Source organism: Centruroides sculpturatus, unplaced genomic scaffold (assembly GCF_000671375.1).
Source record: "Centruroides sculpturatus isolate CEXI.00-Female unplaced genomic scaffold, Cexi_2.0 scaffold1378, whole genome shotgun sequence".
Lineage (NCBI taxonomy): Eukaryota > Metazoa > Arthropoda > Arachnida > Scorpiones > Buthidae > Centruroides > Centruroides sculpturatus.
Window position 1 is genome coordinate 10157 of NW_019385597.1, and position 16357 is coordinate 26513.

Sequence of the window (16357 nt, forward strand, 5' to 3'; positions counted from 1 at the left end):
ATTACAGAAATTGTGTTAATATGCAAATAAGTAGGATAACTCGAAATTACCACCAGAGGGCCTGAAGCAGTTAAAGAATGGATAAGGACAGTATGGTGAGAAGAATTCTTCATGTTTTTAATGTAAAGTGTCAGAACCTACAACAGAAGGCTGACACTTGATCGTTTTTAACATTGTGATCTCTCTTTTTACTCGTTTACCTTTGTTTTTTAAGAAGTTATTCTTCAATAAAAAAGCCATGTTAACTGTTACTTCTGGTGTTGTATAAAAAAGGATTGAGATAGACTCAAAAATTTTATATTTTTTGTACATAGTCTAAAACTTCAATTATGAGTAATAAATTCGTTAGGTAATAGCTAAAAATTCTTTTTTTGAAATAAAAATTCAGTAAGTAAATGTACTTGTTTATGGAATATTGAATTTTCTACATTTATGAACAATATACCATTAATAATTTAGGAAATTCTCCGTAAAAAATTTCACACTTTTTAAGCGTAAACTCCGCTATTCGATATTTTTTCATTGAAGTATGCACGATGTCTCAAATTTGTGAACGGATTTTAGAATATTGAAATTTTCAATTTGTTTTGTTTCTTTCGTCAGATTTACTATAAGGAAATCTAATAGGGCAATTTTTCTTTCATGTCTTAACTTTTTTATCAACCAGGTGTCATTGTTGTTTTCAGACTTTAGTCTTTATAGCTGTCGCCGTGTGTTGTTTTTATAGACTAAACTTCGTATTTAGTAACGTTTATTTAAACATTTTTATGTAAATGTTATTAAACATTTTAGTAATATGTAAGTAATCATTCGTAAAATTGACGAATAAAATACGGCGATATCTCGATACTCGAACACCTGTTCTGGAAACAAAAATCGCTCGGTACTGGAATGAATGGTTTTTAATAGATGACTAAATAAAAATAAGTTATAAATTTAAAATTTGTTCTAGCGGCTAGCGTTTACCCGGTAAAACAAATTTGCGATTAATAACATATTTTTATTTTGTCATTCATAAAAATTTCTATGGTAAAAATAAAAAAATTCTGATGTTGGTGAGACTTCTAATCAAGGTCGACAGAAAAGAGAACAGATCAGAAGGCAATATTCGTAATAAGAAATTTCACAGATTTAATTAAAATTAATGCTACAGCGGCATTCAGTACATTTAGTTGTAATTGTCAGTTAATTATCGATTAGAATAAATTATCAATTGCTTTAATAAACACATTTCTATTGGTAACGAAAAAAATTGCATACTTTTATAAACTTTTGGAATCTAACACCATGTTTTGCACTAGTCCTTCGCTTATTATAGCACGGATTCACATACCACGTACTTTTTTGGAACATGTTATACGAGGGATACCTGTATTTCTATAGTTTAACTACTTTTCTATTGTTCTTCGTTACTTCCACAATTTCTACGTCACGCAAGAAGATAGTATTTTTATTTTGAAAATAATTAAATGAAACCGCTTAATGTATAAAAATCAAATCCGAGAGAAAATAAAAACATTAATTTTAATATGAAATTGAGCAAATCCATCGAGGATAAAAACATGAGAAATAAAAACGATTATATTGGGATTGCTGGCCGCGAGTTCTTTCTGGAGGCATCGGATATTAGACGCCAACAACTGCCCTGAGTAATTATTGTAGTATTTCGAATGTATACTTTAGTAATAGTTCGTTTTGAAGCAAATTCCTGTAAAAGATTTCAATAGCAAATATTGAAACATTTTCATTCTTTTCTGACTGCACTTAAAATCAACCAAACTTAAAATATCTTTTAATATGCAGTCGTTTTATTAAATATTCTAAGGTTTTCTGTCAGTTTATTGACTTTCTTCAAGAAAATCGAAAGATTCCGATTTTTACCGAAAGACACAAGGAAACAACTGTGGTTATTTCTTAAATTCCCTTTTTTCTCACTAATATTTTCATATTATGCCCGGTCTCCATGCCTCTGAAACTATTCGATTCTTTAAATTTTATCACTTCTCCTGTTTGGTTGGTCTTCTGTATTTGTCTTGCTTCCGCGTATTTAACGTGTCGCTTCTCCTGACTCTTTTATATTACTTCTGTTCGTTTCCACTTCACTATTACCTTTATCTGGTCTACTATAGCATAAGTCGCTAGTGCAGTGACTAGCTGCTCATTCCGTAAGTAACTTTTGTACTCTGACTCTTTCTTTTAACGAACTCTCTGTGGCTCAAAGGTAATAAAGCTCTTTTTGCAGCCTTTCCTCTTGCAAGGTATTTTTTAAATTAAAAGAATAAGGTTCTGGTCTGTAGCTTCCATTTCCGTACATAGCATATAATATACAAAAAATCTAACAGTACATAGCGTGTAATATAGTGTTAGGTTTTTTGTGAACTATCAGTTTGTTTGTTGCTGCTCCTATTTCTTTGTAAATATTAGAGAATGTCATGTATTTCTTCATTGTGCGTTCGTCTAATCTTCCCTATTCATTAACTTCGTTACTTCCTTTCTTTTGTTAATTATGGCCTTTACGGTATTCGGATTGACTCTGAATCGCCTCTTGAAGTGATCTAATTTTTTACGTCTGTCCTTGAACATTTTCATTCATTATTTCCTCCGTTTTATTGTAGATATGAACTGGATTTGTTTATTTTTCGTTTAAGTATTAAAGAATACTCAAGTAGGTAACAAATTAACTTTATGCTTACAATTAGAATTGAATTAAAATAGTAAAGCTTTAAGAAGTACAAATATTTATAAACGAAAAAATATTTGGAATCGATGTGTAAGAAAACCAGATAATGTTGGAATATCGAGGTAAATAAATTCACGAATAGAGAAAATATTAAGAAGCCTGCATTAAAACATCTGCAATTAAATAAACTACATATTTTTTAACAGATTGCAAGTAAATTAATTTATTTTTGCTCATTCGAGGAATGTCAATTTAGCAGTTGTGTATCCAAAGATTAATAACTTCAAATGCATTACGCCACTTAAGACTATTTCAATTGACAAAAATTTATTAATTAATGTATTGTCTTTATGCAAGTTCTATTTTAATTAAAAATTTAATCAGAAAAGCCAATATTTATTTTACTGTGTTAATACGACATGTGAACGTTCGAAAGAAAATGTTGATTTCCGATTAAAAAATTTATTTTTTGTGATTAATATTATTAAAAATATTCATGAAATTATTTCATTTTGTAAAATATATTTACTACCTATCTTCAACTTTATTATATTTACGTAGTTCCTTTGGTTTTACATTTATAAAATAATTTTCTTTTTATATTATAAATAGGATGCTGATATTGCAACTTCACTCCAAAGTGTTTCATTTCAGTTGTTTAGTACAATCGATTTTTCTTCACCCGTTGACTCTCTGGCAATTAAATTCATTATTCAACTAAACCATAAGAAACTGTCGTGGCTGGCAATAATTAATCCCTTCTCACTTTGGGTATGTATCGTACTTCTTTATCCCAGTGTTATTTGTTGTATTGTTTTTAGGAGTAAATAGACAAATCTCTCCTGCAGGTATGGCTAGCAATTTGCATAACCACGACGGTTGCTGGAATATTGTTATACAAAATTATAAATTTCAGTTTTTCAGTAACTAGAAGAGAGAAAATATGGAATTATAAAAATTTATGTTGGTTTCTTTTCGCAACGTTCGTTAATCAAGGTATTTAATGTCCATAAAATAAATTGTAACATTACCAATTAACATGATAAATAAAATGATTGCTGAAACGTTAACTAGATTTGTTTTTATTTTCTAGGAGTGAATTTAGCGTCAATTAAAAGAAATTCGTGTAGATTGTCTCTCGGCCTTTGGTTGTTACCTGTCCTAATTTTTGTCTGGGGTTACGGTGGCATTTTGACGTCTTTCATGACAACTCCGCCCGAAGATGTCGTACCGAGAACATTTGAGGAGTTGGCATCTGCTGTAGAAAAAGGAGATTTTTCGTGTATAGCACGCAATGATCCCACGTTGAAATATTTCCTTAACGTAGGTATTCTTTAAAAATTTTCTATAAATATGAAGTAGGCGTTAACTTTGTAGAGTATTGGGCTTTCCATTAATACGTGGTATTCCTCAAATACTAACTTTATAACAGTCAACACTTTATTATACTTTAGAATTATATAAGCATTGTATGTTTTATATTGTTTTTTTGTTTTAAGTTAAACAATAATTTATGGTTAATAAATTATATTCACAAACCTGATTAATAATCAAAGCCAAACGAAAATATGTTTTCGTATAGGTCTACAATAAGACTAATTTAAGAACTAGATAAGAAATAATTTAGCAACAGGTTAGGCTGCCTCTCCTGAAAATTTTAATGAATATAATAAACGTGAATGAAATTTAAACTTTCTTTGAAAAATACTAAATTAAATTTACAAAAGGCCTAATCGTAACTTAATAATACGGCGGTTTGTTTGGTTTGTATTATTATACATAATATATGATTAAATCAGGGGTGTCCAACCTTTTAGTTTCTTTGGGCCGCATTGGAAGAAGACAAGGAGTTTTGGGCCACAAGTATATATTATATATACTCGTTGCCCAATATACAAGTATACTAAAGGATTAACACATCTAGATTATAATAATAAGTATTAAATCTTTATCACGAAAAAGGATATTTTAAAAAATTACTTCTACAGACACTTTCAATTTTACTTAGAAATAGACAAATTCATCTATATATATAAAAATGAATGTATGTCTGTGTGTCTGTCTGTCCTTCATGCATTACTACACCGTTTATCCGATTGCCGTGAAACTTTGGGAAGTTGTTTAATATACTCCGGCGAAGGTTTGTGGCATAGTACGATTGACATGAAACTTTTGGAAAGTTTTTGAATACACTCCCACGAAGTACATTTATCATACGATAGATGGCGCGCGTTTACACGAGCATTCGAGCACTGTGTGTTAGATCGATTTCAAATTGTGAAGACCATTTCCCCCTCCAAAAATATCTCTTTATATGCATTTGTGAACTGTTATTTACGATATTTGTAATAATTTTTGTTTAATCACTTTATATTCAACTATTTTTTGCTAATTATGTATTCGCTCGAACTTTGTTAAAACCTTAACCGTATTCCGAACAACAACCGAAGTTGTAGGAGGAAATTCGCCTATTTTACCGATCTAGGGATCCCCCTTTTCCAAATTTTAATATCGACTCAAAATAATTTAAAAAGACAAATTACAATAAAACGGTTTATTATCCAACTATCAGAAATTTCACAACATGCCAAGAAAGAGAGGAAGGAGCAATTAAATAATGAAAATTATAAAGGATTTAAAAATATATATAAAAATGAGGAATATCGCCTTCTAACAATCTCTGTGAGTATTGGGCTAAATTTAAAGAATCCGTGCTTCTCACATGTACAGTACAACTGTATGTGGTCTGTACAACTGTATCATGCGTCGGAAAACCTTCTGATTTATTCGTGTACGCACCAGACGAAAAAACAAAAAATATCGTGTGTCCACAAGCACTCCAATAAGTAAATAGAATTGAAACGACACTTTGAAATGCTTTTCCGATGAAAATTAATAATAATAATATAATAATAAGTTTTTCAATAGAAATGATAAAATGTAAATTTAATTTTATCATAATGAGTTTGCTTGAATTTCGTTTCTTCTGAAATCGCAGCAATGCGCGACGGGTAAGCTAGTTTACTATAAAAAAGACAAACGAAAATTTATTTGAAAAACACAAATATTTGTTTTATTTGGGCCTCTAATTAATAAAAAGCGACGAAACATCATTTTAAAGTGCATTTTTATTCAACTAATATATAAATAATATGTAGCCCAAGAAGTAGCCAAAGCGCCAAATGATATTCTTTACCTCAAACCAAAAAAAGTAGCCACATTTGGCGCAAATGTAGCCAAATCTTGCAACGTTGGAAGAAATAATAAATAAAGCTGGAGTTGTGACTCAAAGGATTATAGACCAAATGCGGGGAAAGGAGAGAAAAGACAAAAGATGAAAAAGTGAGACGGGTTGGAAAATTAAGGGTTCATATTTGCTTAACAGAAGATCTATTTAATCTTTTTCACTACTACATCTTTTGTCTTTTCTCACCTTTCCCTCCTTTCCCAAATTTGGGTCTATAATTCTTTGAGTCACAACTCCAGCTTTATTTAGTAATCCTTCCTCATTCACACATCTCCAAGTATTTGAAAATATTTCCTTTCCACTGAAAAATAAAATATGAATAAAGGTTTACAGCTTTTCGAAACTTCTTTTTTGAGTTTATGCCGTTGAAATAAATATATAATAAAAAATTAAAACATTTGTCAGTTTTGTTTACACGTTTATTGGGCCGCATTGGAACTTGTCTTGGGCCGCATGCGGCCCGCGGGCCGCGGGTTGGACACCCCTGATTTAAATAATATATTTATACTAGTCTAAAATGATGTAAACATTTATGACATATTTTTATAAACTAAAATATAAAGCTATGAATAACAAACAATTTACTTGAGTCATTTTTTCTCTGTTTGCCTTGGGATTTAAAGGTGCTTCTGTTAAAAGGACTGGATGTTCTTCCGGTGCAACTCTTAATTCGTTGTAAAATGTATGATGCCATATTTTTTCCATATCGTCCCAATTGGTAACTATTCCATGCTCGATGGGATATTTTAAAGTCAAAATTCCTCTTTTACTCTGAGCTTCGTCACCAACATAGCTATCTTTTTGACCCATACCAACCATTATTCCCTTTGAAAAGGTTTTATTATAATTAATTACGTTTAAAGTAAACACTCGCTTATTTTATACTTTCAAATTTTAGTTTTATTTCAAATATAAAAGCAACAAACTAATAGCACTTATATTTTTAATACGTAGATTTTATTGGAAAGTGCTTTCAAGATGTAAATCACTAATAAGAATTAGTGGTCAAACTGATTCAAATTCAAAAATTTCTAAACACGTTTAAACAGCATTCTCATTTTAAAACTAATCTAAATTAACTATTTTATATTTCTGAAGCATACACGGCTTGATAAAATCAAAAATATGCTTCTAGGATTTTGCAAAAACAATTAATCTGGGTTTTTAGTGTAANTTTTTGGAATGTTTTTTAAGTCTCCAAATTTTTTCAAAATTTTTTCCTCGCGAATTTTATCGCGATTTTAATTTATCTTTAAAGACGCACGATTCACGCTTTATTGCTTTTTAATTGTTTTTAATGGGAGTTTGATATCAAATTTCATTCATCGTTCTAAAGTTGTAGTGCACGGATTTTCCTTCGGTAAAGTTATTTAAAGCTAGTTTCTGATATCAAAAACGACCTCTGATAGTTTGTAAATTTTTTTTAATTAATAGATTTTATTATATATAAGGTTAATTAAGTCGGGAGGGGTCAAAAATCGCAATAAAAATTTGAATTTTTAAAAAATATTTAAAAATATACAGCCAGCTTGTATTCAGCCTACTATAAACCCATCGCCTCCGGAGACTTCTATGAGAATGTCCCGGGAAATCCAGTTCCAGCTGTGTTCAAGGTCATCCAGCTGTGTAAACAATGACTCATCAGCGTCAGATTTCACAGAAAGGCGAGACAAAGGAGAATAAAATTTGAAGCCTTTTCTACAAAATTAATGCATTATTCTTTCGTTTTTCTTAGTTTTAAATATTTTTTATGTTTAATTACATTAATATCAAAATTTCTTCATACGCGACGGGTTAAGACCTATATACTATGCAAAAATATTTGGACACAACATAGGTTCTTTCAATTTTAATTGATAAATGTATTTCCATTCATTTACATGCCAAGTATTGCGAAGCATGTTCTTACACTTCGTGTGACAGTAGTGATTTTCTCGCAGCTGAAAGCTAAAGCGGTTGAGAAAATGAGTTGTTTTCAGAATGATGATTTGAATCAAATTGGCCCAATAATTCGTCACAACAGGAGTGTCCAACCCGTGGCCCATAATCTTATGCACTTTACGCATGACCAGTGGCGTAGCGTGGGTGTCAGCCGCCCGTGGCGGAGGAAAACTTCGCCCCCTTATTTAGGTATCACAATTTAAAAGACTAAAATTCAGTTTCGTCACAGAATAAGTAATGAAAAATTCTGTGCTACTGTTGTCACCTTATTAAAATCGCTGACCCGGACGGCAGGTGAGGTTTGTTCGAATAAAAGTTCCTGACGCATGCATATGTCATTTTGCAATGCGAAGAATAATGTGCAGTGCATGCTGGTTCTAAATCAGTTACAGTTAGCGACTAGGGAGACTTGGATAAGAGTAACTCAAGTGACCTAGCTGTATTGGATATTTGAGGTGTATATATATACGAATAAATAGTACAAGCAAAATAAAAAAAAAGGTCAACAGGTTGCGCACGATATCCCGGACGGCGAGTCAATTCCCGGATTATCTGGATGGATAGTAACGCTATTCCGTGCTCATTTCAATCGGTCTGAGTCGTAGGTGAACGAAAATATGAAATAAAATGGTTCAAATTCTTACAAGATATTATTATTATTTATTGTGAAATTTTGCTGCCCCCTAAAAAGTACTGCCCGGGACGGGCCGCCCCTGCCGCCCCCACTACGCTACGTTACTGCGCATGACTAAACTACTTGGATATAGTAACTTAGTAACTCACACAATATAAAAGAGTGTACACCAGGGTGTCCAACTTGCCGCTTGCTAGCCGCATGCGGCCCAAGGCAAGTTCCAATGCAGCCCAATAAACGTGTAAACAAAACCGACAAACTTTGTAATTTAATTTTATTTGTTTATTTTAACGCCATATACTGAAAGAAAAGAAGTTTTACAAAGCCGTAAACCTTTATATATATTTTAGTTTTGAGTGGAAAGGAAATATTTTCAAATACAGTGGTACCTCGGTATATGTCTGCTTTAGAATACGTCCAATTCGGAATACGTCCTGTTTGGACGAAACAAATTTTGCTCGGTATACGACTTTTGTTCGATATAAGACTTAATTCAATTATACGCGCCATCTATGAGCAAGTAGCACTATCGATGTATTAGACCATACTAGAAGTTGGCGGTTTATAACTTTGTTAAATTTCTTCTGATTTAATTTGTAAGTAAAATTTTATTATTTTTATGAATTGCAAAAAGCAACAGAAAACTAAAAAATGACTTGAATCACATTGGAACTGAAAAAAGAGATTGTTGAGAAATGTGAAGGTGGCATGCGTGTTCGAGGTTTAACTGCTGCATGCCGTATTCGAAGAACGACGATATCGACAATCGTGAAAAATAAAGACATTATTAAATCTGCTAACATTGCGAAAGGGGTTAAATCAATTTCTAAACAGAGATCGAAGACATTAGTTCATGTCGAGAAATTGCTTTNTACTTGGAAATGTGTGAATGAGGAAGGAATACTAATAAAGCTAAAGTCGAGACTCAAAGAATTATAGACCCAAAATCGGGGAAAGGAGAGAAAGGCCAAAAGATAATAAGTAGTGAAAAAGGTTAAATAGACTTTCTGTTATGCAAATACTGTATGAATTCTTAATTTTCCAACCTTTCTCGCTTTTTTATCGTTTGTCCTTTCTCTCCTTTTTCGCATTTGGGTCTATAATTCTTTGAGTCCCAACTCCAGCTTTATTTAGTATTTATTCCAGCGTTGCATGATTTGGCTACTTTGCGCCAAAGTTGGCTGCCCTTTTTTTAGTTTGGCGTAAAAAATATCATTTGNAGAACGACGATATCGACAATCGTGAAAAATAAAGACATTATTAAATCTGCTAACATTGCGAAAGGGGTTAAATCAATTTCTAAACAGAGATCGAAGACATTAGTTCATGTTGAGAAATTGCTTTTGCTTTGGATAACTGAAAAACAGTGTGCTGGCGAAAGCGTATCAGAAGCAATTATTTGCGGGAAAGCTAAAAAAATATATGCTGATCTAATGAAAAATCAAGCAGGAACTAGCCAGGAAAGCGAGGTGTTTAAATCCAGCCATTTTTTTACATGAGAACGGATTAATCATTTTTACATTACTTCTTATGGAAAAGGTTGGTTTGGTATACGTCCTATTCGGTATAAGTCCAAACACCAGGAACGGATTAAGGTCGTATACCGAGGTTCCACTGTACTTGGAAATGTGTGAATGAGGAAGGGATACTAAATAAAGCTAAAGTTGAGACTCAAAGACTTCTAGACCCAAATTCGGGGAAAGGAGAGAAAGGCCAAAAGATAATAAGTAGTAAGAAAGGTTAAATAGACTTTGTGTTATGCAAATACTGTATGAATTCTTAATTTTCCAATTTTCCTCGCTTCTTTATCTTTTGTCCTTTCTCTCCTTTTTCGCATTTGGGTCTATAATTCTTTGAGTCCCAACTCCAGCTTTATTTAGTATTTATTCCAGCGTTGCATGATTTGGCTACTTTGCGCCAAAGTTGGCTGCCCTTTTTTTAGTTTGGCGTAAAAAATATCATTTGGCTCATTGGTTACGTTTTGGGCTACATATTATTTATAAATATATTAGTCGAATAAAAATGCACTTTAAAATAACTGCTTGTCATTATTTAGTAAATTTAGTCCCAAAAAATGTTATCTTTGTTTTTCAAATAAATTTTTGTTTGTCTCCTTTATAATAAATTAATTTATCTATTTCTAAGTAAAAATTGGAAATGTCTGTAGAAGTAATTTTTTAAAATATCCTTTTTNTTGCCAGATTTGACTACTTTTCGCTAAATTTGGCAACTCTTTTTTTTTAGTTTTGCATAAAATATTATTTGGCGCATTGGCTACGTTTTGGGCTACATATTTATTTATATTTGTAAGGAATTTACAGTCTTTATTCCTTATTAGGCCTTTTGTAACTCTTCCAAAGGATATAGAATGCATGATTTGGCTACTTTGCGCCAAAGTTGCCGGCCCTTTTTTTAGTTTGGCGTAAAAAATATCATTTGGCGCATTGGCTACGTTTTGGGCTACATATTATTTATAAATATATTAGTCGAATAAAAATGCACTTTAAAATAGTGTTTTGTCATTTTTTATTAATTATAGACCCAAATAAAACAAAATATTTGTGTTTTTCAAATAAATTTTTGTTTGTCTCGTTTATAATAAATTAATTTATCTATTTCTAAGTAAAAATTGAAAGTGTTTGTAAAAGTAATTTTTTAATATATCCTTTTTCGTGATAAAGATTTAATACTTATTACTATAATCTAGGCATGTTAATCCTTAAATATACAAGTATATTTAAGGATTGGACCACAAGTATATATAATATACTTGTGGCCCAAATCTCCATGACATCTTCCAATGTGGCCCAGAGGAAAAAAAAAGGTTGGACACCCTAGAAGTAAAGTTCGTCAGAAGAATCAATCAAAGACAGTTAAATCAATCAACATTTTAAACTGCATCTATTATTATATAAATAAATCATAAACTAACACAAAAATCTACTTCGAGAAAGAAATGATCCTAAGTGTTTAAAAAATGGTCTCTCGTCGAAATCAATGAAATGACTTCAATTAAATGCGTTCAATATTATTTTAATCATAAAATTTTGAAATTTGAATAAAATAACAGTTGCTTCTGTTATTTTATTCAAACAATGCAAAAAGACTGTGAAGATTTCAAAAATGAATTGAAGCAATTTATTGTTTGCAGGACGTTCTGTACATGTTAATTCTTTATGAAACGAAATATCATTATTTGAATCAATTTAAAACTATAATAAAAAACTTGGACTCATTATAAGTTTGTTTTTATTTTTCTGTGCATAGTACGCTAAACCTATCTGCAATACGCAATAAAAACTTTCATAATTGCCGTATTTGAATAATTTCATATAAATTTGATTTACGGCAAATATGCATTGAAATTTAATTACTTTTTGAACACAGGAAAGCATTTTCTTTCGAATACGGCATCAAGTTGCTATAAACCAATTTCTGTCACTGAATTACAATTGTGCAAGAAATGACACAAAGNTATACTAGTATATTTAAGGATTGGGCCACAAGTATATATAATATACTTGTGGCCCAAATCTTTATGACATCTTCCAATGTGGCCCAGAAAAAAAGGTTGAACACCCCTGCTTCAGAAGTAAAGTTCTTCAGAAGTAAAGTTCTTCAGAAGAATCAATCAAATAACAGTTAAATCAATCAACATTTCAAACTGCATCTATTATTATATAAATAAATCATAAACTCACACAAAAATCTACCTCGAGAATGCGAAAGAAATGATCCTAAGTGTTTAAAAAATGGTCTCTCGTCGAAATCAATGAAATGACTTCAATTAAATATCGTTCAATATTATTTTAATCATAAAATTTTGAAATTTGAATAAAATAACAGTTGCTTCTGTTATTTTATTCAAACAATGCAAAAAGACTGTGAAGATTTCAAAAATGAATTGAAGCAATTTATTGTTTGCAGGACGTTCTGTACATGTTAATTCTTTATGAAACGAAATATCATTATTTGAATCAATTTAAAACTATAATAAAAAACTTGGACTCATTATAAGTTTGTTTTTATTTTTCTGTGCATAGTACGCTAAACCTATCTGCAATACGCAATAAAAACTTTCATAATTGCCGTATTTGAATAATTTCATATAAATTTGATTTACGGCAAATATGCATTGAAATTTAATTACTTTTTGAACACAGGAAAGCATTTTCTTTCGAATACGGCATCAAGTTGCTATAAACCAATTTCTGTCACTGAATTACAATTGTGCAAGAAATGACACAAAGTNTTTAAGAAATGGTCTCTCGTCGAAATCAATGAAATGACTTCAATTAAATATGTTCAATATTATTTTAATCATAACATTTTGGAATTTATTGCAGTTTGAAGCAACTGTTATTTTATTCAAGACAACGCAAATAAGACTGCGAAGCTTTCAAAAAATGAAGTGAAGCAATTTATTATTTGCAGGCCGTTCTGTACATGTTAATTCTTTATGAAACGAAATATCATTATTTCAATCAATTTAAAATTATAATAAAAAACTTGGACTCATTATACGTCTGTTTTCATTTTTCTGTGCATAGTACGATAAACCTATTTGCAATACGCAATAAAAACTTTCATAATTGCCGTATTTAGATAATTTGATATCAACTTGATTTACGGCAAATATGAATTGAAATTTAATTACTTTTTGAACACAGGAAAGCATTTTCTTTCGAATACGGCATCAAGTTGCTATAAACCAATTTCTGTCACCGAATTAGAATTGTGCAAGAAATGACACAAAGTAAATTGGTAAGAATGAAAATTCGAAACATTTGTGTTTCATGTAATTTTCCTAACATATTTCAAAGATAATAAAAACAAACTAATAAAATGATCTAGATAGTAAGAAAGGTAATTCGATGTTCTCTAGTAGGACTGTTGTTTCATCCCTTTTGTTATATTTTTTGATATTTTAATTTAGTTTTACACACACATAACAATAGAAATTTTTTACATATTCGTTATAATTGCTTCTCGTTTCAGAATTCAAAAGTTTCCTACGTAAATACTTTAATGAATCATCTGGTAGTAAATAATAACTTCGAGTCTTTCTATTTCCGTTTATTTGATCGAATGGCTTCTGGAAAGGTAGCTTACATCACTTCAGAGAGTGCGATTAAGAATATTATTGCGTTCGAGCCGTACAATAAGTTCTTCGTATCGACCGATGTTCTCTATACAAGTTATTCTGCCATTCCGATGAAGAAAGGATTTTCTTACAAAAATCTTCTGGATAAAATGTGAGTTAAAATATTAAAGATATAGCACGTGTTGTTTTTTTCATGTTTTTGTTTTATTTTTATTATAGCATAATGTCTGATTTTGAAGCGGGAGGACTCATTAAAAGAAAATTTTTTGCTCAGTTGAGTGAAATGGAGCAATCAGTGAAACCGTTGAAAATTGAAAATTTCACTGGGGCATTTTTAATTTATATTGCGGGATTCGTACTGTATTTTATTGTTTTTGTTGTAGAAATAATAAGTTTCAAAATGTAATTTTTGTATTGCGTGCGATATTGAGAGCGATCGTCTTTGCTTGTGATATAGGTTACTCTACTTCAGGAAGAATTAAAATCGCATCAGTTAAGCTGCGGCTCTTATAATTTACTGTTATTTATTTAACAATGATGATAAAAAGTGCTATCTGCAGGCTCAGGCTATTGTAGTAGAATAGTTGTAGAGTTATTTGTTAAATTTACCCGCATTATAGGCCCTCATATAAAATTTCTGATAAATTGAAAGTTTACCTAATAATAATTCGAATTTACACATATTTAATGACATATTTTCAACGGTGTCAAATGACAAATGCAACGTGTTTTTCTCTGTTTGTTTTATAAACACAATGTAGCGTAATAGCGATCACTTGTCACTATTCATTCTTTTATTTCAACGAATATTGAAAAACAAACAAAGATACGACACGGTTTCAAAGCATGGTGTTTTTCTCTGTTTCTTATTAAGCAGCATTTGCATGCTATTTGTATTTATTTATTGTCTGCAATAGCTACAGTGTAAACTTATTTATGTTATTAACCACTTTGTTTGAATAATACCTGAAAAATTGGTGCTTATAATAAAGATGGCACAGGGGCTATAATTTCAAGCAAAGTTACGTAGGATTATTACGACGACCAAGAAAAACTGTGATAGATAGACCTGGTGATGGATGTTACACATATTCGGAACATTCCCCAAGCACTATGTATGATGGAACTCATGAATTATAGAATATTGCTAACATATCACAAAATATTATAAATGTATGTTGAAATTTTACTGCATTTTGCACATAAATATGTTTAAGTACAATACATATATAATGTGTCTGTATATTATTGTGACATGTTCCTAACTAAAACTTATTATATATATAAAGTGACAGATCTGTGATTTAAGCAAATTTACTTTTTTGGGTGTATTGTATTTGACCTCGTTTATATATCAAGGATTTTCAAAATGAATATGTATTTCTGTACTTTTATTAAAATTAAAGATCGAATATAAATGTAAATGTAGTGAAATGCTATTATTAATTGACTTTGAATATTGAATATTGATAATTGAATATTGTGTTGTAAAGGCGAAAAAAATAAAATCACCCCAATCTATATTAAGTAAATTATAACAACACGAAAAAAATCTGTCTTCACGATAAAAAAATAATTTAATTGTATGAAATAAGCTTAACATTTCTAAGAGAGAAATTTACGCTTTTAAAGAAATTACATTGTCTTCATAGAAACATAAAAAGCAAGTTACTTTATTTACTTTTTTCTGGAAAAGACCTAACTTAAACGATAGCGATTCTTAGGTAAAAGGGGCCATGGACCCAGAAAATGTTTTATAGTAATAATAATAATAATTCACTTCTAGCAATATATTTATTATCACGTTTCAAAATAGTGCTACTTAGTTTTCGTACGAGAGTATGAAAGGTTTTGTACCGCACTCTCTTAAAAAACGAAGATAGTGCGGTACAGAACCTTTCATTCTATTGCTAGAAGTGAATTATTATTAATTTTTTAAAAAATAAGTATGTACTTTACATAACACTTATTTACAGTTGAAATGTTAACAATTTTTCTTGATAAATTTCTGGAAATTTTCGGTTTTCGGAAAAAATAAATGACAACTGTTTATATACGATAAATTGAAACATTGTCAATCTAGAATGTAAGAATGTTTTCCTAGCATGTACTGTACAGTACAAGCACATATATGAAAATTGTTCATACTTTAAATAGTGAAGGAAATCATTCTATATAGAATTTCACAAGATATTTTATTTTTGTAAGAAATTAGATATAGGTAGTTGTTTGTTTCAGAAATGTTCCAAAAATATTTCGTCATAAATTTCGAGAAATCATTTATTTTTGTAAATAAGTTGCTATATGTAAATTTTCCGACCTTTCAAGTGTGAAAAATTGTCATATACAATGGGTGATCGGTTAACGAACATAATCCGCTCCAAGACTTTATTCGCTATCCGAATTGTTCGTTAACCGATTATCGATTTACCATAGGTTTTAATGGGAATTTAATTAATTCGTTCTGGAGGCCCCCAAAAATAAAAAAAAATATATACTTTCTTACTACGTTTATTCATATGTAATAATAAAAATACATACATACAGAGTCTTGCATTTTTATTAGTCATGTTTTTTCCGTTTGAAAGGGTTAAAGAATCTGTCTTTGCTTTTCTCTCTTCTTCAGATTTTCCGTAAATAATTATAGCATTGCAATTGTAGAAATCCTAAGCTTCAACCAGGTTTGGATGTCATTCTAAGACTGCTGTTCTGACATCCTCACACTAAATCAAAGGATCTTTAATAACAAAT

General features: G+C 30.5%; 1 protein-coding gene across 1 annotated transcript in view; it reads left to right on the forward strand.

Moving 5' to 3' along the window:
- The window catches only part of LOC111640437 (glutamate receptor ionotropic, delta-1-like), a 23700-nt gene extending 8954 nt beyond the window's left edge, over positions 1-14746 (forward strand). The window contains exons 4-9 of the mRNA XM_023386440.1: positions 3293-3451; positions 3529-3676; positions 3774-4003; positions 13501-13757; positions 13826-13966; positions 14599-14746. Of these exons, the coding sequence (XP_023242208.1) occupies positions 3293-3451; positions 3529-3676; positions 3774-4003; positions 13501-13757; positions 13826-13966; positions 14599-14746 (1083 nt within the window). The remainder of the gene's footprint in view (positions 1-3292; positions 3452-3528; positions 3677-3773; positions 4004-13500; positions 13758-13825; positions 13967-14598) is intronic.
- Positions 14747-16357: the final 1611 nt, after the last annotated feature.